This window comes from Bos javanicus, chromosome 3, assembly GCF_032452875.1.
Source record: "Bos javanicus breed banteng chromosome 3, ARS-OSU_banteng_1.0, whole genome shotgun sequence".
NCBI lineage: Eukaryota > Metazoa > Chordata > Mammalia > Artiodactyla > Bovidae > Bos > Bos javanicus.
The window spans coordinates 73,025,783-73,052,666 of record NC_083870.1 but is presented as its reverse complement, the minus strand read 5'-3'; the positions used below and the strand labels follow the sequence as shown (position 1 = coordinate 73,052,666).

General features: G+C 35.5%; 1 protein-coding gene across 1 annotated transcript in view; it reads right to left on the bottom strand.

The window, feature by feature from the left end:
- The window catches only part of NEGR1 (neuronal growth regulator 1), a 1,040,237-nt gene extending 1,013,914 nt beyond the window's left edge, over nt 1-26,323 (bottom strand). Inside the window, exon 1 of the mRNA XM_061411594.1 lies at nt 25,896-26,323. Within this exon, the coding sequence (XP_061267578.1) occupies nt 25,896-26,071 (176 nt within the window). The 5' untranslated portion in view covers nt 26,072-26,323. The remainder of the gene's footprint in view (nt 1-25,895) is intronic.
- Nucleotides 26,324-26,884: the final 561 nt, after the last annotated feature.

The window sequence follows — 26,884 nt, the reverse complement described above, 5'->3', positions numbered from 1 at the left end:
TATTTCTTTTTTTTATTTTGCAGACATCATGATATTTTGGCTACAAATAATTGACTATATAAAAGCACATTTTCACATTAGGCATATTTTATTTAAATCCATTTCTGAATTTTTACATAAAAATATGTACAATCTAGCCTCCTTAGGTTTTGTCCGTGAATTTATTAAAAAATCTTGTTACCACTGTGGTCTTACACCAAGGTTATCTCAGGGCTCAAAAACCACTTCAAACATTAGTGTACCAAGCCCTACTACCATGATTTGAATTTGATAAACTCCAGTCTCACTTAGAATTCTAATTTATATCTGTAACACGTTTGTTGATTTTTCTTCCACAATTAAGAATTAAGTTCTCTTACTTTACAATTCCTATGTAGAGTGGTCTGTATAGTTTATACATTTTCTTGTTGTTCAGTCATTAAGTCATGTCTGATTCTTTGTGATCCCATGGACTGCAGCACTCCAGGCTTCCATGTCCTTCACTATCTCCCAGAGTTAGCTTAAAATCATGGCCACTGTGTACGTGATGCCACCGAACCATCTCATCTCATCCAATCATCTAATCCTTTATACATTTATCTTAAAAAATTTTTTTTCAGACAGGAGGCACTGTTGTGTGTGAGAGAGAGAGAAGGCAAGGGAGGACAGTTTTTAATAAAGAAACTATTTCTTTAGGCATTCCAGATTAATCGGGATTAGGGCTCATTTGAGGGTATAAAGATATAGCTCCATAAATAGTATATGATCTATATGATATAGTATACAGATTTATAGATCTAGTAGTATATGCTATTTCCTCCTACCACCCAGTTCAGACCTCTGATTACAAAATGGTCACATTTAAGACAAGGTGGCATTTTCTAAGACTAGAATGTAATTAAATTGCTAAGGGACACTGAAATGGTGATGCCTACTGAAGAGGGATACACATTAGCAGGTTGTTTTATTGTTGCTATTGGATTTATTTGATGTTTTCATTAAAGAACCTTTTACCTCAAGCAATAGCTTGACAAGTGTAAATACTATAGAAATTTCATGTAGTTGGGTGAGTTGGCTCATATAGGTCCAAAAATGAGGTGCTTTTTTCAAATCATCTGATAATGTAGGGGCAGAATTTATACTGAATTCATTGGACAGTGTTATTTAAGATATCGAGTTATAATTCATTCATTATTTCTTCCTCATTGTTGATAAAGCATCTTTAATAGTAGAATTTAATTCTATCTCTTTTGAAAATTCTTTAAGAATGGAAAAGTTCATGTTGGGATGCTTTGTGCACTCTCTAGGAAATCCTTCTATCTCATTAGGCTAGATGCCCAGAAGTTTAGCCATAAAGTAATACAATGAATTTCAGATCACGTCACAGAATCAGGATACTTTTATGGAGTGACAATAAGCCTGAACAGGATTAAATAATAAATCAACACTCATCTTCACTTCAGGCTTCCCTGGTGGTTCAGATGGTAAAGAATCCGCCTGCAATGCAGGAGACCCATGCTCCATTCTGGGTCAGGAAGATCCCCTGGAGGAGGGCATGGCAACTCCTGTATTCTTGCCTAGAAAATCCCATGAACAGAGGAGCCTGGCAGGTTACAGTCCATGGGATCTCAAGGAGTCGTACACTACCGAGTGACTAAGCACACATGCACGCATCTTCACTTCAATATAGAATTCTTTCTGCCATATCTTGGGACACAGCTAAGTATGAGTCTTCTCCAATCAATTACAGAAGAGAGCATGGAGATATAGAAAAACAAGCCAGGAATAAGTGTTATATAGGAAGTACTCATACAGGAACAAATAAGTGTTCACATAGGAGGAGCTAAGAACATTTATGTTGCAGTAATGAAGATGATAAAGTGTAACAGATTTTTAAGTCATTCCTAAGAAGATATAAGAAAAAAGGTACAGGAAAAGTTTAATCCAATACATACATTTTTAATCAAAATCTATAAAAATATTTATTGGATATCAGGATACTGGTAACAGAGTCAATAACAATCCAAAAAATCATAATGAATGTGCACCAAGTCTAGATATTGAAGTGGAAATTTCAAGAAATTGGGACTTGTCTTGGATACATTGTTGGAAGAAAAAGGAATCAACAAAGAGAAACAGCTGAAGTTGAGACAGGTATTAATGTACTCTATCTCACATATGATGCTTAAAATTTGCTCATTTAAGAATGCCTACTATGATTATCAAAATACACATTAATTTTAAAACATTAATCTTTCACGGAAATATAATGAATATTTATTACTTTTTCTGAAAATTAAATAATAGCTTAAAATCATATGAAGAACAATCTGGAAGTTTGTATTTTGAATTTTATATGGTAATCACACAATAACATGATCTGCAATAAGCAAAGTTAAGTTATTTGACCCACTCTTAAATATAAATAACAGAAATCGTAATGTTATCACTAGGAAATATATATTGCATAAAACAATACACAGCATTTGCTTTGTTTACACCTAAACTATCACCAAAACATTAAGGCTTGGTAGCTTGCAGTTTAGGTTAACAATTGAGCAGGCATTATACCTACTGAGTAGATTTTCACCTTTCCCACTGAAGAGTGTTCACCAGATGATAATTAGTATCTGCTAAGTGCTCTTCAGATTAACATGATATCATCAAGAAATACCAGAAAAGTGTTAACACAATGCTCATCCAGCTGAACATTCCAAACAAGTCCGTCTTCATTGCCATTTACTGTAAATTTTAACACTTCACCAGCCGGCCAGATCCTTTCCCTTTACCCCCTCTCAACAGTAGAGAACACAAATTTGTCTTTTGTTTATGTAAACTATCTAGTTTAAATCGATGAGGAGCTAGAAAATATACATTTAACATTAAAATTGAATTAAATTACTCTAACAATTTAACTTCAATACTTCATTATACATATCAAACACAATTTGCTTCCTAACATTTATGTCATTACTGCAGTTCACAGAAGGAAAAGAAATTAAATGATTTAAAATGCATATAAAAATTAGAATATATATTCTGTGTGTAAACAAAATTGTTAGTTTTATCTACTGTTTTAATCAAATTTTGAATAGAGATATAATACAACTGAAATATGACATTTGAATCTATACTAAAGGATAAATAAAACAAAAATGGAAACATGCACAAATGGCATTGAAACATGTAAAATATCATGTATGAAACGAGATGCCAGTCCAGGTTCGATGCACGATACTGGATGCTTGGGGCTAGTGCACTGGGACGACCCAGAGGGATGGTATGGGGAGGGAGGAGGGAGGAGGGTTCAGGATGGGGAACACATGTATACCTGTGGCGGATTCATTTTGATATTTGGCAAAACTAATACAATTATGTAAAGTTTAAAAATAAAATAAAATTAAAAAAAAATCCAGGTAACAAAGCAGTTAACAAAATACATTCTAGAATTATTTTGCCCACTAAGGATATTTGACAATACATAGAGACCTTTTTCCGGAGAAGGCGATGGCACCCCACTCCAGTACTCTTGCCTGGAAAATCCCATGGATGGAGGGGCCTGGTGGGCTGCAGTCCACGGGGTCGCTAGGAGTCGTACACGACTGAGAGACTTCACTTTCACTTTTCACTTTCATGCATTAGAGAAGGAAATGGCAACCCACTCCAGTGTTCTTGCCTGGAGAATCCCAGGGACGGGGGAGCCTGGTAGGCTGCCGTCTATGGGGTCTCACGGAGTCAGACACGATTGAAGCAACTTAGCAGCAGCAGCAGCAGCAGAGACCTTTTCGGTTGTTGTAACTCAGGGGGTTACTAGTGTGTGCTACTGGTACAAGTGGACAGAGGTCTAGGATACGCTAAACATCTTCAACATACAGGCCAGCCTCCACAATAAAGAACTAACTAGACCAAAACATCATCAGTGCCTAGACTGAGGAATTCACGTGGGTTTCAACATTCACTGACCCCCACCCCCACCCCCAGGACCACTGTTGTTATCAATATTATCAAGAAAAAGGAGAGTACACAAAGGAAAAAGAGATAAGTAAGTCGCTCACTCAATCATGTCCAACTATTTGCAACCCTATGGACGGTAGACTGCGAGGCTCCTCTGTCCATGGGATTTTCCATGCAAGAATACTGGAGAGGATTGCCATTTCCTACTTCAGAGGATCTTCTCAACCCAGGGACTGAACCCATATATCTTGAATCTGCTGCTTGGGCAGGTAGATTCTTTACCACTAGTGCCACCTGGGTAGCCCACCCCACCCCCCCACCCCCCAAAAAAAGATTATTTTCACATAAATAAGCCATTGGCATTTATGAAATAAAATTAGTAATTACCATGAAGTCCACAGGGTATTATGACAGAAGTACTATATGTACCATAAGTTTGTAATGAATGTAATACAAATATATAGAATCTAAGTAATTTGTTATTTTGTAACTCCACCTTAAAAGAAAAGAATAATGAATACTGAGAAAACAGCCTATAATGGGAAAATAATCTATTAAATTCTAAAAGTACTAACATTTTTGTGCATTAAAATGAACCCTTCACTTTTTAGTTTCATAGAACAAAAAGATGCAGGATATCTCATTTTAGTTTGTTTAGTTTATAGCTACATGACCTTGGTAATTTGATTTCTTTTATAATTGTCCTCACATTGAGCCTTTCTGAGGATCACAAGAAACAAAGAGAAAATTATGCAAGTTCTTTTAAAAATGTATCTCCAAAAAAAAATGTATCTCCATATAAAATATGAAAATATTTTTCTGCTGACATCCAAGATCTTTATCATTATATATTTTTATAGTTTGTGTTTTCCTGTTTTAAATCATGTGATCTGAACAATGACAAGACTACATATGTATATAAATGGTTTATGACTATACCTAAGCAAGCCAAAGTTTGCAGTGTAGGATATGCCAAAATTTACCATGTATATGAGATCAGCAATTGAAAACTGTATTAAAAACAAAAAGCAATGAATAGTAATCAGTTCAATTCAATTTAATTCAATGCAGTATACTTAATTAAGGCAGTATGCTAGGTGCTAAGGATACAACAGGGAAAAAGCCAGCTTCCTAAAGAAATGGTTAACAGATGAGGATGAAGTAGTTACGAGTCTAGACAGAGCATTAGAGTCCTCTCCATACTACTATTCTCTCCTCTTTCCCTTTTATACATTCACATATGCTATTTGTTCCTCAAATCCCTTTTTTTTTCTTATACACACTCAGTCACATTGTGACTGACTGTGATAACTGAAGACATGCTTCATGACTCATCAAAGAATCAACAAACCATGGTAGTGGATTCTAGTATTTAAAGGCTGTCTCTCAAAACCAAAGGGAGAGTTTTATCTCATCTGTAATGAGAGGAGAAAATGTTATTTTTTATTATATTCCACAGCAACACAGAAAAGTTTTCCAACATATCAAACTTAGCATAGAAAGGAAGTTTATACACAGAAAGAATACTTCTCTCTGTAGTCTTCTAAAGAGTAAGTATCCTGTTTAATTGATACTTACAAGAACACAGTCATGGGTAAGCCAAATAAATGTCCATTGATAATAATGAGATGCAAATAAAACTTTTATTCTTGTTTGTGGTTTTTCCCTTAGGCAAAACTGCAGGGGGGGATACAAAACCACAGACAAGAATAGCATTGCCTGCAATGCGGGAGACCCAGGTTCGACTCCTGGGTTCGGAAGATGCCCTGGAGAAGGAAATGGTAACTCACTCCAGTATTCTTACCTGGAGAATTCCATGAACGGAGGAGCCTACTGGGCTACAGTCCAAAATGTCACAAAGAGTCAGACAGGACTGAAGGACTTCACTGTATGTGATTTTTTTCTTAGGCAAGATTGCAAAGCAAGTAAAGTTTATCTTTTCTCAGAGGGGTCACCTCTTTTGTTGTTCTTACTCTTTAGTTCTTAGTAGTTAGTAATTGTTTGAATTTTTACCTTGTGATTTTTGCATCTGTAGATTTGTCATTTAAGATGATTTTCTAAAATAGCTACTTATAAAGTTAAAGCAATAAGAGAAATAATAACAAATTTCATCAGTGGCTTACTACATCCTTCACTGCATCAAGTGCTTTATGTAATTTCCTCTTTTATACTCAGAGAAATTCTGTGAATTACAGATTAACCCCCACTCTATAGATGGGCTTCCCTGATGGCTCATTTGGTAAAGAATCCGCTTGCAAAGTGGGAGACCTGGGTTCAAACCCTGGGTTGGGAAGAACCCTGGAGAAGGGAACTACCCTCTCCAGTATTCTGGCCGGGAGAATTCCAGGGACTGTAAAGTCCATGCGGTTGGAGAGGGACTTTCACTTTCACTTTATAGATAACATGGCTTTGAAATGTTAAGTGAACTGCTGGAATACACAACCAGGAAGTAAATAGATGGCTATGGAAACATATAACTTTTTCTTTACTACCATTTTACAGGTTTACTAGTTATCATTTAAATCCACAACCAATGTGGAAACTAGTATTGTGATTCTGCCACCTAAGATAATGTGCTTTTAAAAACATTCTAAGTTTGATCACATTTTAAGATAAAATTCAATAGGCAACTCTTCTAATGTACATGTTTCTAGAACGTTATACACAGTAGTGATCTGAAGAGTGTATGTGTGTGTGCTCAGTCACACTCATAGAGTCAGTGTCTGACTCTTTGCAGTGCTATGAACTGTAGCCTGTCAGGCTCCTCTGTCCATAGGATTCTCCAGGCAAGAATACTGGAATGGTTCTCCAGGGGATCTTCCTGACTCAGGGATTCAATCTGTATCTCCTATCTCCTGCATCAGCAGGCTGGATTCTTTTACGTTTGAGCCACCTGGGAAGCCCCAATCTGAAGAGGCACTTAGGGGAAAAAAAAAAAAATCCAAGATAAAATGTTTTTGATAAAGCTACATATTTGGTAAAATAAACATTTTAACATCATCATGTTAATGAACAACATCATCATGTCAAATATTGAGAAGTCCTACAATTTAAAAATCTTTCTAAAAATTATTTTTTTTACAACAAAACAGCAAATATGACTGCTGCTTAAGTTCCACACTATCTTTCTTGTATCCCATTTGCTATTGTTCAGTTTCTCAGTCATGTTTGACTCTTTGAGACCCCATGGACTGTAGCACTCCAGGCTTCCCTGTCCTTCCCATAAGGCTCTAATTAAGATGCTTATACATTCAGTTTCTTGTTCCTCAAAGTGGAATGAGAATTTACAGACATTTATGAAGCATTCTGAATATAGAATACATCTAGATTTTAATTGTCTACAAACCTATTACTTACTCCACCTATATCTATTTTTACCAATAGTCTTTATTGAGTATTTTCAAAAAATATTTCATATTTTAACTCTGCTAATCTCAGAATTAAACTCACAGGAAGAAACTTCCATGTATGCTTGGGGCTAGTGCACTGGGACGACCCAGAGGGATGGTATGGGGAGGGAGGAGGGAGGAAGGTTCAGGATGGGGAACACATGTATACCTGTGGTGGATTCATTTTGATATTTGGCAAAACTAATACAATTATGTAAAGTTTAAAAATTAAATAAAATTAAAAAAAAAAGAAACTTCCATGTATATATTAAAGAGAAGGTGCATGCTACTGACACCAGTTAGAATTTTTTTGAAGAAATAAAGTGTTGATCAAACACAGGTCAGCTGAAATAGTTTATTTTGTAGTAATAATGTATAGATCAGTTTTCCCCATAACACCACTGGAGGAATGCTGATCAGAGTGATCAGTCCTTCATTTTACTATTGGAAGTTACCTATACAAATTGGATGTTTATTTCTCCAAAAGAAATGTTCCTTTTTTATGTGTAAGTAGTTTGCTGGGTTTTTTTTCCTAACTAATAAGTAAGGGAAAATCCACTGTCAAAGTTAAATATATGCTTAATAAAAACAACTTTAAATCGTATACATTTTTTAAGCTTGTGATGCTTCTATCTAGTCAAAACAAAACAAACAAAAAAGACAAAGAACAAACACTTGTAGAATATGATGTTCTCTTTACTTGAATAGTTTGTTCTATCTTTCTCAAACTACTGCTACACAACCACTTCTTTCTGTAAAGTATTATCTTCTTCTGACCTCCTTCTCTCTAATTGAAGCGGTATCTCCATTGTGCAATTGGCTAAAGAATAGCATTAAAAGTAATTTATCATTTCCTGTTGCCTTCTTCTTTTGGGGTACAGACTGAAGGAAAGAAGGCATCAAACTGAAAACAAAGAGAGAGAGAGAATGATAATGACAATAGTGTAATACTGGGAAAAGATTAGGTCATTTCACTTCATTATTTTTTCCTAATTTTTCTTTTCTTCATATGATTTTATTTCTTCTTAGAAGTGTCCATTACTTACTCCGCACATATTTTCTTTCAGTGGGAACAGGTAAAAACTAATGGGGAATAGATCAAAATAGGAAATAGTAGTCTCTGGATTAGAGACATTACTCAGTCAGTTATGAAAGGTACATTCAATGTGGAGGCCAAAATGTTCTAGAGTCCCTTTAAATCAAAATAAAATTTGTATCATTGAGTAATTTATATCTATGCAATTAATAATAAGAAGAAAGTATACTGAACAAGAATTCAGACTGAATTTCTGCCCGTTTTGATATTTCAAAGAAACAATTATCATTCATAACCAAAAAGAAGTTTTAAACATCTAAACCAGTGTTTATTCATTTGTGAAATTGGAATTTTAACAATTGTCCTACTTCCTTAATAAATGTTTCAATATTTAAATAAGAAAACATATGTGCAATATTTTAATATATAATTATTACTTTGTAATAGGAAATAAATGTGTAAATTTTAATTCAAAATTTATAATATATATTCATAATCATACTTTGACTTCTCATTTAATGAATTTTGTTATTAAATAACCAGAAACTCTATATTGAAGGCTTTTGAATGTGTAAAAATTAATACTAAAATAATTAAATATATTTTAACAATGATGACATATTTGTTATTTTATTTTATTTAACCAAATACCAGAATTCTTATTTTTAGGTAGTGTTAATTGAAAAACTAACACACTGATTAATTCCTGAGATGATCTTTGGTGAGGTTATATTCCATCCATTTTATTGTATCATTATAATGCTGCTACTGCTACTGCTAAGTTACTTCAGTCGTGTCCGACTCTGTGCGACTCCATAGACGGCAGCCCACCAGGCTCCCCTGTCCCTGGGATTCTCCAGGCAAGAACACTGGAGTGGGTTGCCATTTCCTTCTCCAATGCATGAAAGTGAAAAGTCAAAGTGAAGTCGCTCAGTCGTGTCTGACTCTTAGCGACCCCATGGACTGCAGCCTACTAGGCTCCTCCATCCATGGGATTTTCCAGGCAAGAGCTGGGAGTACAACAGTAATATTAAGATTGAAGGTAGGAGGAGAAGAGGACAACAGAGGATGAGATGGTTGGAGGGCATCACTGACTCGATGGACATGAGTTTAAGCAAGTTCCAAGTTGGTGATGGACAGGGAAGCCTGGCATGCTGCAGTCCATGGAGTTGCAAAGAGTCGGACACAACTGAGCAACTGAACTAAACTGAACAGTAATATTTATAAGGCAAACATGTCCCCCTGTCTCACAAAATTTCTGGTGATTTATATAACAGTAAAATGAGCACTAAGTAACAGAGATGTGGATACATATCCACCTTAACCTATACTCCAAGAGGGACTTGTATATAAAATATGTTAATTAGTATAAACTGTGATAAATTCACAAATTAAAAATGCATATGTATCTCATAAGTAGATATATCCAAAAACCAAACATGCAAAAGACTCTATTATGACAAACTAGTTTTTTATAGATTGATTTACTTATTTCACAAATATTTTTCCACTCACCAAGCCACTCAGTGCCCCAGATAATACAAGGGCAAGTAAGGTAAAAATTCTTTCTTTTCAAGATCTATAGTGGGATAGAGGTATCTTATATGCATAAAAATAACTAAAATGCAAAGAAAGAACTGCTTACATTCCCCAAACATATTTTATTAAGTTCAACAATAATGCAAAATAATTATGTGGTCTTACAAAATTGTGAAGTAAGTAAATCTGTAAATATGTACATGTATATAGGTATTTGGGTATATAAAGATGAAGATATATATACCTCCATGTGTTTAAATTTTGGTTTTTAATTTCAAGCAATTAATAAAGAATTACTGAAAAAAACAGCATTGAGTTACATTTAGAAAATGAATAGAACTTGGAAATTATTGAAAAGCCATTTTGGAAAATCAACTGATGAGGAAAAGAAAGCAACATAAAAGATGAGACTATAGCAAGAAGACCTACCTGAAACAAAGAATAAGTAATGAAATAAGTCCCTAAAGTATGCTGGAGCATATAGAAGTAAGCACATTACCAGAGGATCTTCATTTTGGCTGCTGTCAGCTAATCCCCTAAATTAATGAAAGTCTATTGTTAATGATATTTATAAAAATTATAATAGCTAAAATATATTGTTTACTTTGTATCAGGAATGATGCCAAGGAGTTTGCAAATCTTATCTCATAACCTGTAGGTTGAACATTATCATTAAATAATTTTATTGAGCAGTAACTAATCTTAATCAGTTTCCTGATCCAGTTTTTTTAATGATTCAAAGAAGTATGGCACTGTTTTTAAGATTCCAACCTAAATGCACATATGTGTATGTGTGTGTGTGTGTGTGTGTATGTGTGTAGTCGCTGGGTGTGGTCTGATTCTTTGGAATCCCAGGGACTATAGTCCATCAGGGTCCTCTGTCCATGTGATTTCCCAGGAAAGAATACTGGAGTGGGTTGCCATTTACCCCTCCAGGAGATCTTCCTGACCCAGGTATAGAGCTAGTGAACTCCTGTTTCCTGTATCTTCTGCATTGCAGGTGGGTTCTTTACCTACTGAGCTGTCAGTGAAGCCCAAGTGCACATGTATTTGTAGCTGGAAGTAAAAAAAAAAAAAAAAGATGATGAGGATATTAAAAAGGTTTAGAGATATTTGAAAATTTTCTCTTCTTGTATACAGCAGAAGAAAAGTGAATCGAGATTTTAATGTCATTTCAGTCTCAGGTGTGTCCGACTCTTTGTGACCCCATGGACTACAGTACACCAGGCCTCCCTGTCCATCACCAACTCCTCGAGCTTGCTCAAACTCATGTCCATCCAGTCGGTGATGCCATCCAACCATCTCATCCTCTGTTGTCCCCTTCTTCCCCACCTTCAATCTTTCCCAGTGTCAGTGTCTTTCCAATGAGTCAGTTCACATCAGGTGGCCAAAGGATTGGAGTTTCAGCTTCAGCATCAGTCCTTCTAATGAATATTCAGGACTGATTTCCTTTAGGACTGACTGTTTTGATCTCCTTGCAGTTCAAGGGACTCTCTCAAGAGTCTTCTCCAACACCACAGTTCAAAAGCATCAGTTCTTTGGCACTCAGCTTTCTTTATAGTCCAACTCTCACATCCATACATGACTACTGGAAAAACCATAGCTTTGACTAGAGAGACCTTTGTTGGCAAAGTAATGTCTCTGCTTTTTAATATCCTGGAAGTCCCTTGATTTTAATGCAAATGAAGAAAATTAACAATAATTTACACATTAGTGATTTCCCCATATAAAATCATGCAAATTGTATGCTATGTGAAGCCAGGTCATATAGAAAAGACTAGATATTGTCTGCCAGAAATCAAGTGATTGTACATGTCAAATATGATGAGATTTTTTTAGAATGCCCAAGAAGTCAGAAAATCAGCTCATCAATTATTGAGATTAGAGAGAAGTGTCATACTTTCCATTGGGGGTAGAAAGTTCAAATTAATTCATAAAATTAAGTGGCTAAAGCATGGAAGTGCTATTTCAATGAAGAATTATTTGCAGAAGAATATCAAATATTGTTTGTTCTATGGATCAAACAGAGGAACAGGTGATAATTACCAAGTGTTCCTTACATAAACTACTATTCCAACCAAGAAAAATGATTAATTCAAGTATACTGAGAAGAGTGTAGGATTTTAGAAGAAACATTTAATGATGACAAGATGGTTTTGATGCCTGCAAAAGCAACTGTCAGGAAGAAAATACATTTCTCATGAACATTCAGAATATGTCAAAAACTGACAATAAATTTAGGGGAAAATCCATGTAAAATAGTATTAAAGAGAAGAGAGTATGAAGGCAAAGCATCTCAAATGAAGGAAAAAATGAGTGAGAAATAGAAACAAGATGAACGATAGTCATCACATATTCTAAGTCTACTTTTTCAAGGCATCAAAAGGCTGCCTTGAATTAAAAGTAGGTGAGCCTCAGGAGGTATTAAGTAACAAACAGAACACCAGAAACATAATATAACATGCAACAATTTCTTTAACTAGATAGTCCTGGCCATAAGTTACAGCTATAATGTTAAAGGAAGGGTGAGAAAGATAGAAAGAAAAGACACTGACCTTGAGCCCCAACTGTGTGCTAAATACTGTTCTGGGCACATTCCAATGAATTATTACCAGGATTCAGAAATATATAGGAGTAGCTGTAAGCATTTCTATTTTACAGACAAGAAAACTGAGTCTCATAAAACCCAAATAACATCCCTGTGACCATAGAACTAATAGTTGGTGAAGTAAAAAGTCAAACATAACTTGTTTACACAACACTATTTGAGGATACAGACTGAACTACAAGGTAAATTCAATAGCCAAGACCTTATCTCTTATATCACTGTATTCTCAAAGAAAGTATCTAGCATAAGCCAAGGACTCAATAAATAAATGTTGAAAAACTGGTGAATGAATGTCTGAAAAAGAACATGTTTCTATAGGGAAAAAAACAAAATGAATGGATAAAACACAAAAGAAATTCCTGAAAGAAAAAAGGAAAATGAAAAAAATCAAGTATCCTAGAATTTAGTAAACATATTCTATACAAATAGCAAAATACAAAGTTCTTGAAGAATTTGCAACAATAGAAGTGAATGACTGTTATGTAAGACAGTTATAGTCTTTTGCAAAGGCAAAATAGATAAGAATATACTGTAATGTGAAATTTATAAAATAAATAAAATGTAGAAGAATACAGAAATCACAGGAGAAGGAAGGAGGAGTTAGAATTGGGTTATAGAGGGTTGAAAATTTTCTTGAATGATATGAGATAAAAACAGGACTTTATATTGGGAGAACTTTAGATAGCCGAAAAACAAATCATCATAAAATACACTATCCTCTTAGGATAAAATCTATCGAAAATGGATATGTAAACACATCTAAGAAGATTCTTAAATAACACAGCATTAGATAAAAAAAAGTTTTCATTCAATTAAGCTATAAACTCTATATACTTCTACCAGCCATCAGAAAAAGGCAAACTATCTAATTCCAATGTTTCACTTTATTCAACTGTAATTAAACATAAAACTTTATAACATATTACTGACATGTTTAATGAATTTGGTATAAGTGCATCTTTTATTCATCCCTAATTTTTTTTTTAATCTTCCCATCTATCTTGGGAAATAACAGTGCTCAACACTCTAGGCTGCCTAATACTTTTCAAAGGAGGGTTATAATTCAACTTGATTCAGCTGTTTAGTTATACCAGAATTAGCATTCAAAAGATTAATTTGGTGATGTCGAATACTATAGCAAGTAACAGCTTCTTTTTCTTTCTGTTAAGGAGTACAGTATACAAAAAGCTTCAAGAAATACTATGGTTTTTAAAAAAATAAGCAAGGGCTTTGGTGACACACATGTCTAGAATCAAACCCTGGTTATGCGATTTACTAGCTGTGTTAAAGCTCAGAAAGATATTCATCTTCTTTGAGTTGGTTTCTCCACTTATAAAGGAGAAAAATTTAGGTTGTTGCAAGGATCCAAGGATGTAACAAATGTATAATGCTTAACTACAGATGACATTCAAAGGCTGTTCATTTTTTTTTCTTATATTATCAATACCTTGTAATCATTATGGATAAAACCATTTGGGGATGAGAGGGTTTTTTTTTTTTTCCCCCAGAATATTTACAGTTTTAAGAATTGACTATTTTCCAACTACTAGTTCCCTTCTCCAGGGGATCTTTCTGACTCAGGGATCAAATCTGAGTCTCCCACATTGCAGGCAGATTCTTTACCATCTGTGCCACCAAGGAAGCCCTCTAAATAGTTAGAACTATATGATATACTCTAATACTCTCATCTAAAATAATGTAACAGTCTTCATCAAATACATAACACACATTCTTGATTATTTTAAAATGATTGTTAACTTAGTTACTAAAATGCAGCTGGTCCTTAATGATGTTTAATAAGCATTAAAGCCTAGTAAGCAATAAATTTATCAACTGTTTTTATGTTTTCTTAGGGACAGACACACAATAATCAAGTCATGAGGCTTGGAATAAAAGTCCTAGATTTGAATTCTGATTCAGTCACTACCTGTTCTACCTGAGGCAAGTTACATTACATTTTTAAGCCTGAATTTACTTAGCAATAAAGCTGGAAAAGCAATACCTTATCACATATTGTTGTGAAACTATGTCATATATAGTAGGTACTCAATACGTGTTAGTTGAATCTGAATCATGGTGTTGATGGCTTCGTCATGATTATGAACTTAAATCTTGTTGTTATGCATTTGGCAAATGTGCAGAATTTGAGCAAGCATTCATAATTCCTGAGCTTCTACTGAACATATTGTCTATGAATAAAAATAGCAATACAGACAGAGTGTTCTTGCCCATAGACTACATCTGAACTGCACTGCCTTCAGCATAACATACAGATGCCCTAAGAAATGATAAGTGCATGTCTAATCCTGAATAATTATTGGCTGTCTTATCGAGAATACACAGCTATTTTTTTTATTCTAACCCTCTTATCGACAATTCCAGTGTTGTCACCAGTCATCGCCTCTCCCATTCTAGACTCTGTCACAAATGTTCATCTTCACCCTCTAAACTCATCCACTGCCATCTCATTGTATTTTCTAATCCCTCTTATTTCTTCTTTTCTGTCTCTTCTCATTTTTCCTTCTGTCCTTGATGTTTCATGCGAATACCCAATTACAGGGATCTCTTACTTCTGGTAAGTGAATCAAATCACCATCAGTTTGTTGAGCATACAATTTGGGGTTTCACTACTATTGAGTTATCTGGGTCTGCACCCTATAGATAAAACCTTTTATAGTGTGTTTCTACTTCCAGATTTGGAGTCTTCTGACTTGGTCATTGGGCTCAGCAACAACAAATACAAGTATGGCCATTAAGTAGGATCTTTAAAATATAAAATGTCAAGATTTAGCTAAACTACTTTATGCTATTGCTGCCCATGCATCCACTCTGTGACTAAGTGGGCACCAAGTGGGCCAAAGAGACCCTGAGCTGACACTAGTCCCTCCAGCCGGTGCATGTCCTAGATAAGCTGAGAAGACTCACAGGCAAATGTAAGTTCTGACATCATTTCCTCAGCAATCCCTGTGACCAACATTCTCCCCTGCCTCCCAACTTGTGCCTTCCCCTTAGATAAAATCTAATTCTTTTTGGTTGGAAGTGACCAATCTGTCCTTCACCACGGAACCCTATATCATTCTACCCAGGAACCACAATAAAGTAATGTGCCCCCAATCCTGCTGCTCTCTCTACAAGCATCTTGCCTTGACCTCCCTGTGCAGCCCCTAGAGGTGTGCAGTCTACTTCATCTAAGCCCTGTGAGTAAAAACTTCTTTATTTCAAATTTCCGTGCAGTCTTCTGTTGACCCAAGGCTCAGCTCACCATCTGCTACCACAGGACTTCACTTAAGCATTATTTAACAACATCACAACAAAAATATATCTTCAATTGATACTACACAGTGGTTTCACAAATGATTGGTAAAATGACTTAAATGAGGAAAATATGCCCATATCAATAAGTACTGCCAACACATTTCAGACTGAGACTAGGAGAACACAAGCAGATTAAAATCATCAGCTGATATAGATGTTGTGCTTGCTAAAGGGCAGATAATATGTTAGCATTTTACATGCATTATCTCATATGATCCATGTTGTTCTGCCAGGGAGGTGCCAACTAAAGACATTTGTTCAAGGTCACACAGCCAGGAAATAGAGAAGTAGATAATCAAACTCTCATTATTCCCATTCTGGACACCTCAAAGCATGACAGGTTTCAATGCAACTAATCAATTACAATAAAAGATAAACTCTGTGTATAAGCTAAACTAACTCTTTGTATCTATTATTTCATATAAGCGATGTGTGAACAAGAAAAGTGATCAATGACATATACTCAAGAAGACAAGTGAGCATTTAACTCAATAACTTATATATAATTTCTTTTTGTGAACATATTCTCCCCATATTAGCCTCTGATCCAACTGCAGGCCAAGGCAAAGTGCTAATCTACCTTTTAAAATAAACATAAATGGACTAGTAACACTGAAGGAAGATATATACTTAGTGTATTTTTTCAGAACTTCAGTATACACAGTGTGTGAATATGTGTCTCTGTGTGTGTGTGTACATATATATATATATATAATATATATATATATATATATATATATATATATATACACATATATCTCACTTCATCATGGGGAGGGTATACATTTAGGATCATTCTGATTATTTAATAAATTATATGAAATATAATTGATTCCTTTTTATTACAATTATTCCATGTAGGATAATATAAGCTGAACTTTATGTATCCCGGTGATCTAAAGTCTTAGGTTTTGATTAGAAGTCACTTATATATCATACTTTCTTCCTGGCCTTTCTTCTCTCTTTTCCTTCAGCTCTCCTTCAATTCCTTCACTCCACATTCAGATTTTGAGAACTAACAATGTGCCAGCAATGTGTTAAGTAATACAGATGTCATTTTCTATTTAGCTGATCAGTTACCAAGACATTAATTTGAAAATGTTATTTACAAATCAGATATATCTAAATATGATCTCCTATAAGAAATATTATAGCATTAGGAAAACTTTATGTTCCCTTTGACTTATTTATGCAATATTCTGAAACAATAGTATGTGATATAATTGGAGAGAATAAACAGAAAATACTCTCCTGCCTTCTGATTATAGCTCTTATGTTCATAGTATCTCTTAAATCCTTATAACATCTTTTAACTTAGTTGCATGAGAGGAAAGGGGTTTCTGAAGACAACAGAACAAACACACTTTTCCCCCAGTGCCCTTTAACTCATCCAAAATCTCTCAATACTTCATGGTAGTAGCTATAGTTTTAAATAAGCCCAATCTTGTAGCATGAGTATGGGCACTGGACCTGTGTCCAAAGGACTTAGTGAAATTCAGTGAAAAATAATTTAGTTCTGGACCAAAAAGTGTTATAAACATCCTCCTTAAATTGAACAAATTACCAGCTATCCATAAAGTATAATGTATTGGCTTCTCTTCAAAACAGCAACACTAATACTGGCAACACTGCCAAATTCCTCCTTTCCTATATTCCCCTTTTCCTAGAGAAAGTGATTAAAAGACCAAATTTCATGCCAGCTGGATGCTTAAGAGCATCAAAGGTCTTCTGTCAGGATTCAGAACTTGATATGGCTTAGAAAACACTATGCTAATAGATAACCTCCTCAACATTATAAATCAAAGCCATATGACCACATTAAAATTCTATCAGCTAGTATCAATACTCTGTGGTTTATAAAGTACAGTTGACCTACCTCTGGGAGATAGAATGATACAAAAGTTAAGCTCTGGCTTGGGGAGCGTAGCTACTTTTCACAATTGAGATTATTCATTCTCAACAAATACCCAATTCTCTATACCTCTGTATCTTTATTGATTTTATTTAATTGAAACCTTAGGAGAAAGGAAGAGGAGACTCCATGAGTTGAGGCAGGAAAAGAAAAAATGTTAGAAGGTTACAATGGACACTTTGCTACTTTGAACTGTTCCTGTTATCAGCTAATTATAATTACAAAGAGCAATAGCCTTCCTATATAATTTAAAATCTTAGATCTTCTGAAAACTATTAAATACATCTCAATAATCTTAAAACTGTACCTTATAATTGCATTACAAACTTTTTCTGATGAAATCTACAGTAAGAAATACATCTAAATGACAGAGTATAAACACACAAACATAAAAAATAAAAGTTTAATCAAATAAAACTTACCTTTACTATGTATAATGCTTTCTACCATATTTTAGTACAATTTATTAAAAAAAATACCTTTAGTAGCTAATACATTTTCTTCAAGACTCACTAATAGCTTGTATCCTGCAATTTAAAGACACTGAATTATTCCAATGTATGTGTCTCAATCCAATAGGACTTCTGCAGGCATTACTTAAAGACAGAGACTATTGATAAATGGATTCAATAAAAAGTACTCAATCACGATAAGCACGCAGATCTATTGCAGCAATAAAGATACCGAAATTATTAAAATTTGAAATAATTAATAATCTAAAGGAAAAATACATTTAATCTTTTGCTTATCCTTCCAAAAATTCATTAATTTAAAATATAGTGGCAGTTGGCTTGATATAGGCAAGATTCAATATTAAGGCCCTAGAAATGGATGAACAACAGTCATAAAGTTTACAAACCCAGGTGTTTTGCCAATCAAATTTAACACAGTATAAAAGAAAAATACTTGAACAAAACATCAAAAAACTTCTATTATTAAATTTCTCCAATATCTTATAAATTGTCACATTTTAGATATGGTGTACTAATTATTAGTGTACTGCCAAACTCCTCTGACCATGGGGATTCTCCAGGCAAGAATACTGTAGTGGGTTGCAATGGGATCTTCCTAGTGCAGGTATCAAACTCCGGTCTCCCACATTGCAGGCAGATTCTTTACCAGCTAAGTCACCAGGGATGACCAACAATACTGGAGTGGGTAGCCTACCCCTTCTCCAGGGGATCTTTCTGACCCAGGAATCGAGCCAGGGTCTCATGCATTGAAGACAGATTATTAACTGAGCTACCAGGGAAGTCCAATTAAAATCCAATTTGTTAATGACAGGGCCTATGTAGAAAATCCTGGATTTTACTCTCTTAATAGCCTGGGAAGTTTGTTTCCATTGTTGAATTTGAAACACATAAAATATCTGACAAAAAAGCATGTGATGCCATTTAAAAATTCTTCTACAAAAGCAAGAAAGCAGGCAATACAATGATCCAAAAAAAAGAGCAATACATTTTATTTTCCCTTATACATAGAAATGTCCATGACAATCTGTAATGGATCAACAAAGCTGTAAGAACAATGAAATGAAGAAATGAGTCAAGTCCAACTTCTGTCCCAACTCAGGAAAATCCTCTCTAGAGCATCATTTAGAGATGACTATTAGGAAATCAATGCTGAGAAAGAGATGGTTAGACGGCATCACCGACTCAATGGACATGAGTTTGAATAAACTCCAGGAGATGGTGAAATGCAGGGAAGCCTGAAGTGCTGCAGTTCATGGGGTTGCAAAGAGTCAGGTACAACATAGCAACTGAACAACTGCATTATTCATGGTTTAAAGTTACCATCTTTCCTGCGAAAGTGTGGAGAAAAGCAGCAAAAGTAGGACTTTATGATGACTGCTGTTTATATTGGAGCCAGACATTTATATAATATCTTTTAGAAAGATATTATTTTGAAGCATGTAAGGGGAAGGTCACTGCATCATCTAATACTCTGTTAAACGAGAAAGTAAAAAAAAAAAAAAAAGCTAATAAAGCTTCCCTTAGTTCTTCCATGTTAGAAATACGTTGTCTATAATGTTTTAGTGTATGACATTTTGAACAGGATATGGTAGAAAGGTGATCTGATTTCTAATCAAAAGTTTCAAATGGCTTGAGAGACTTATTTGTACAATGGTTACATGCACTTTTATGATCATACACTTCATATATTTCATAAGAAATTGGAAACTCTGATTTGTTCTTCAGGTATTAAGCTACAAAAAAGAAAGGTATTTAATTCCTATTGATTTCAATAGTCAACACTGTAGGAATTAGTTCAACATTTTGATCACATATCCACAGAGTTTAGCCCTGGTTCTCTTTTGCTCAGTCAAAAAAAAAAGATACAGTATTATTGATTCTTCCCAATTTATATCCATCAACTATTTTTCCCATTCATATCATTGGTATATTATTTATACTTCAATTAATTATTTAACATTATATTTAATTAAAATGTATATAATTGGTTTATTGTATTCACCATAGTCTGGGTGTGGACAATACCCCAAATATCCATCTTTCTTTTTTGTAATATGCTCCAGTGTTATTATGGTTCTATTCTTGCCTCCTTAAACAACTATTACATCCAGTGCTAGGAAGCAACTATTTATGTTACCATGAGCAATATTCAATATAGTTAAAAATCACTAAAACTATTACTTCTCAACACATATTAATCAGGGTTCTATCAGAAAAATGTAAACCACTCTGAATATTTAAAACTTAGAGGATTTAATTCAGAGAATTGACTGCAAAGATGATGGAAAAGTTGATAAGAAGAACAGGTGATGGTAAGACAACCCGACGGTTAAAATACTAGGAAGCTACTACTACTCTTAGGATGGAAGAACAAATGGGTGAGGCAGTATACAGAAGCCCAAGTTGGTTATCCAGTGGAAAATGGAGCAAAGAGCTTCCAGTGGGAGATGGGGACACTGCTGAGCACTGCCCAAAGCAATGTAGGAGAGGAGAAACACCTTGGCCTCTCACTCATCATGTACTCCCATCTCCCAAAACCACCTACCACAGGACAACCACAGTCTGAAAACAGCTGACATGAAGAACGAGGGAATACAGCCTGGGGATTAGCTTCATTGTCTCTCTCTAACAGCAAAGCATAGCAGAAGGATAAAAGTTGGATCTGGTCAATAAGGCCCAGAAATGTCACTTACAGGATGTGAATAATTCTTCAAACATTTTGCAACTCAGGTATTTCAGAATTAATTTAGTTCATGAAGCTATTTAACTGTAAATTCAACTATTTAAAATAAGTAGTTCATTAACATGCTTGTGCTCAAAGATTTACACAACCACATGGGTTAATTAGTCCTTCTGGACTAAAAAGACTAGAAAAATATAAATCCATCTGGAAAATTTTAAAATGCTATGTTGTTCTTTAATATAATGAATGATTATGTATTAATGTATCAAGTAGCGCCTCATGTTAATACAACAGTTCTACACATCACTACAGGTAACATTGTAGCATTTTATTCCATATTTTGGAGCATATTTTTCCAAAATGACTCAGCATGACCATTTATTACCCCTTCTCTTTTGAAAAGAATGAGAAAAACCTCAGAATTAAAAAAAAAAAAACTGTTCAATAACACTATTCAACTATTCAATAAGCATATAGGCTTTTAAATAATGCCTTAATGTTATAAATTGCAAATGCCTGTAGAGTTGAACAGTGTGTTTGCACCACATAAATAGGTAGGAATGACTCAACAAATAAGTTTGAAGAGACTCTACCATTGAAGACACTCTTCAATGATATTCAAAAAGTATAGTATAATTGAGGTATATTGCTATTGACAATTCTGCATTCTTATACATCATTTACTTTCTTGTATCCAATAGCATGCATTTCAAAACAAAACTAATTTAATGTAGTCTAATCAAAAGGCAAATGAATTGAGCAAAGTCTGAAAAGTAATAAATACTTGTGATATCCATTTATAAATCTACTCGTAAGTTTTGTGACTTCCAATGGAAATAGCTTCTATGTAAATGCACTTTATGTTCTGTGATTGAAGCAAAAGTCTTCTGCCCTATTACAATATCATTATTAGGATCTCATATAACTTTCACTGAAATCTATTGCATTAAAATGACAAAGTTATATTCAACTTTGCTAACGTAAAAGAAGATATCACGTTTAAGAAAAGAATCTCTCTTCCTTCCTTTGATTAAAGGATGACAAGTAGAGAATGGGGTATTTTGAATTCATATCAGGATGGCAGCTTAAAATGTACAAAATTCATAGATGAGTTGAAGTAGAAACAGATGAAAGAACTCTCTTAAAAATGACATGTCTTTTTAAAAACTGGGAGGATATAAATGAGGTTGTTCCTTGTATTGTCTCAAAAGAATATTAAACGTTTTTGGACATGTCGACATAACTGTATTTGTTAATAAGGTAAGAATAAAGTGACTGATTCACATTAAAGCAGCTGCAAAACTACAAAAAAAAATCATCTGAAATTTATGTATTAGGCCAGAGCAGAGTTATGTTCCCCTTGGTTTTCTAGATCTAGAAACACTGGGTCCTAATGCATGACCAGTGTGGTTCTGGAATGTCCTGTTCTTTGCTACATCACCTGATAAAACATCAACTCAGATCTTCCAGGTACTACAAAATACAATTTGAAGACTAGAGAAAAAGTTCATTTCTCCATATACAGATTAACAAGTTCTATTAAGCATAAAATATCAATAAGTAGTAAATGTGGTAGCAATCTAATATCTAGTATCTCAAAATTTAGTGAAAATGTTAATTTGTACTGGTAGCAAATTACAATGTGCTCCAGACATCCATGCATTTATTTAAAGTAAGGGAGGTACCAAGTGTTATTGTATTGAATAGATGCATCATTAAATACTTCAACAAGAATGTCCAAATATCTCAAGTGAATTCTTCAGAGATTTATCAGTGAATATCATTATTAGACATAAGGGACATTTTGACATTTAATATATTGCTTCACTAAGCTTAAGAGGCAAAGTTAAAATGATAAGAATGTTGAAATTATTAAATGGGACTTCATTATAAGTCTTCTAATCCAAACAGAGAAGGTGATTTATAGAATGATAGGTATAGTTAGTGGATCACAGAATGGATTCCCTTTTGTATGATAACAAAATGTAAGAAAAGGTTTGCTTTTCTTGATTCTTTTCTCTAAAACAGACACTCTGGCATTTAGGAGATAGAAATGTATCATTTGACCTTTAAACTTCTGTTTCATTAATGTACCACAAGCAACAGAGTCACTGATTGACACATTTGCACTTTCAGGCCTTTAGCACTTAAAGTTATTTGATAACTGTTATGCCACTATTTGCTTTTTATGAGATACTTGGAGGAATATGTTACATTAAAAAGAGTAAAACATGTAAAGCTTAATAAACAATATCACATAATTCAGTAAAGTGTTCTCTTGAGTACTAGATTTCTGTACTTTGATGTGAAGGCGTGTTTGTATGAGGGAAGATTTTGGGTTTTTGTTTTGTTTTGTTTTCTAATGAATTAGATAATTACACCAAATACAATTCCAAGTATCCTAACTTTTGATGAAAAATATCTCACCTGACTTACACTCAAATAGTCCTTAAGCTCTTCTGTACTGGTATATGAACAGAGTAAATACCAGTTGCAGGAAAAATAACTGATGCAATTTAACATTTTTTTAAGAGAGAGAGGGTTTCTTACAACTATATATGTTTAAAGTATTTAAAACGTATGGTCAATGCAAAATGATTAAAAAAAAAAAGGAATCAGTCCCTAGAGAATTCTAGAATTACTGTAAACCAATTACTTTGAGTAAAAAGTAATGCGGATCAGATTTGTTTCATATGGAAAAAAAAAAAGAAAGATTCTGTTTATTTTTTAAGAAAACTGTAATTGGTTAGAAACATTATTCAAAAGAAACAGAGATACCATTCTCTTTAAAAAGTTTAAAAGTCAAAAGTTCTCTAAACTAAGATATGACAAAATTCAGGATACAGCATGTAAATGGATGAGGTAGGTGCACACAAGTAAACAAGGACTGCACCAAACCAACAAAACTGGAAAAATATTGCTGCCGCTAGTTAGAGAAGCTTCACTATTGGCAGCAATGAGTGAACGAAACATAGGTCTCCTAGAAGCAGACCATGAGTTCAGCTATTTTAATTAGCCATAGTAGTCATTAGATTATTCTCTAAAAACAAAACACCCAAGATATACCATCAAGAGACAAGCAGTCTATCAAATCCTTTAGATTGAAAATGTTAATGCTCATTACAAATAGGCAATATGCTACTACAACTATATAGATTGCAGTTCCCATGATATGTGTTTGCAGGCTCTAAAGACAGCACTTCATCCTTACCACTGTTGTTTAAACTTCCAAAACAAACTTAATATAAAGAATATCACCAAGGGTTTAATTTATATCCTCAGTGTGACCAAAAGTTCATCTCTTTTATCAGCAGTTCGAGGTATTTTACTAAGTGGCAACAAACTGTTACTTTTGTACACATCCAGTAGCTTTGTGTTTACAGTAGAGATATGCACTATAAACTAGTTTCTATTAGAAACTGTAACAGTATTCTACATTAATTTGGACTCATAGGCATGTTTAAGAAGGTGTAAATCGTTTACCACACCCAGATCCAAGATCATTACATTTACAATATATTGCATGTTTCAAATAAAACATAGCCCTCTCTGTTTCACCTTAAACATGCCACATACACTGATTTTCTGCAATCTGTACTTATAAGCCAACTACCACCCAGTGGAGAGAAAGGATATCTTTCAGAATCTATGTCAGGTGGGGGTGTCACAGGCAGAAGGGAAGGCTATAGGAAATGAAGGTATAAGGGTATTTAGCCTTGTTTAGATCTAAGCACTGCTGATCATCAATTTATATTTTCACAGGAGAAAAAACGTTACCAGACTCTTACAGCAATGTTGTTTATAGATAAAATTAGGCTACAGATGTTCATTAGTGACAAAACATTTCAATGCCCAAGCTTGGGGAAAAGAAGGGAAGAAGGAAGAGTGAGAAAAAGGAGCCAAGACTTAAAAGGGAGGAAAAGGGAAAGATGAGGGGATAGAGAGTAGCAGAGAAAGGGAGAGACTGTGTGTATACATGTGTGAGTGACAATGTGTGGAACAGTGAAGGAGGGAGCGGGTGCCTTTTTAGAGAGTAGAAGAGAATCTGAATGTGAAAGTGGTTGTTAGCGAGAGTATGGAAGTGCCAGCATGTATGAGAATGTGAAACAGAATATGTGAGTGAGTGTGGTTATGAAAAAGAGATTTGTGAGGGTGAGAAAATGGAACTGTAAGGGGTTAGAGGGAGCACACATGTGTGTGACAGGGATGGGAAACAATATGGGGAAAGAGATGGGAAATGTGAGTCGAGAGAGAGACAGAAGTCAAGCTCGCAGACCAGGGATATTAATGAGAAAGAAAAACGAAGAATGGAGAAAGGTAAAGAATGGAGGAAAGTGTATTAAATAAAAGGATCAGAAATTAGAGTGGTGGAAATGAAAAAGAAAACATGAGGTGAAAAAAGAATGGGAGGAAAAACAGAAAAGCAATAAAAAGAGGTAATGGATAGAAAAGAGTAAGGAGGGGAATTGGAAAAAAATAAAAACAAAACGAAGGAAGGAAAAAAGGGGGGAGCAGGGGGACAAAGCGATAAGAGGAAAGAAAGAAAACTGAAAAGGGAGAAATTGAGCCTAAGTGTCCAAGTGAGAGGGAAAATACATGGGAGCAGGGAGCCAACAATTGGAAAAAGTCGATTAGGTTACAGTAAAATAGAAACAAACCTGATAAACTTGTCAGACTCTCCAAGAGTACCCCAGGACAGTAAAACTGAGACCTTGTGAACTGAGTTTCCAAGTGGCATTGGCCCCTCCTAAACCTCACACTTCACTCATCTCAGGGCTACTTGGCGTTCCGGCAAAGTGCTTAAGCATCACCAGTTCTGTTTGCCACCTGCCCCGGAGTAAAGGGGCCACGGCTCCAGGCAGAATCAGCACCTGGACTTCCTGAAATGCAGTCCTTTTGATAGAGATCACCACCAGCATCTTTACTTGGTTTAAAAAGACCGCAAGAAAGGTGGAGAGACAGACAGACAGATTGAGACAAGTACGAAAAGCACGACGTTCCTCCTACCTAAGCACCGCCGTGTCCCCTTTTCTGACCATCATGTTGTCCACAGCCGCCCAGGGGAAGTCCACACTCTGTCCAGCCGGGAGGCAGGAGGGTAGCAGGCAGCACAGGCTGAGGAGCACCGCCGCCAGCCACTGGTTCGAGCAACAAGCACCCTGCACCAACAGCATCATGTCCATCCCTGCTAGGGCTGCTCACTCTCCAGCAGCTTTCAGCTCGCACTCCCCCACCCCCTGGTGCTGGCGAGTCTTCCCAGGAACCAGGCGGCGCGCCACAGGATTTTTTTTTCCCCTTCTTTTTCCCCCTCTTTCTTCTTCTTCTTCTTCTTTTTTTTTTTTAATTCTTTTTAATTTGGTGGGTAGGTGGGTTTCTTTTCTCCCCCCGCCCCACACCTAGTTGTTGGGTGTTGTTTCTCTCTTTTTTGCCTCCCCTCCTCCTCTTTGCTTTCCCTCCCTCCCTCCCCTCCCACCCCCTAGCACCACTCTACACCTCCTCTCGGTTGCTTTTGGCCGAGTCCGGAGTGTGTCTAATTCTCCGGCGGCTCGCGCACTATCTAGCGAGGAGTGGAGCGCGCCGGCGAGTGAGGGAGGAGGCGCGGCGACGGCGGAGGCAGGGCGATCGGCGGCGGAGGCTGCAATAGCAGCAGCAATAGCAGCCGAAGCAGCGCGGAGCGCAGCGGCGGCCGGCGGCCCCCGGGCTCGCGCGCGTTGCCAAGCGGCCGTTTCCTTAGCAACCCCGCCCGGGGACTGAGGATGCAGCAGGGAGGGGGAAATGAAGTGGCGGGGGGTGGGGGGGGGTGGTAGGCAGAAAGAAAACGGGAAAAAAAAAAATCGGGAAGAGGTATATTATTATAAAACTGAGAGAAAAAAAAAAAGAGAGAGAGAGAGACATCGGAGACAGAACGCTTCCCTTCCTGTCGTACACACTAGAGTGATGCTTTGCTAGAAAAGTCTCCGCGTCTGGGCTGAGGTGAAGAGAGCAGAGCGGCGCTT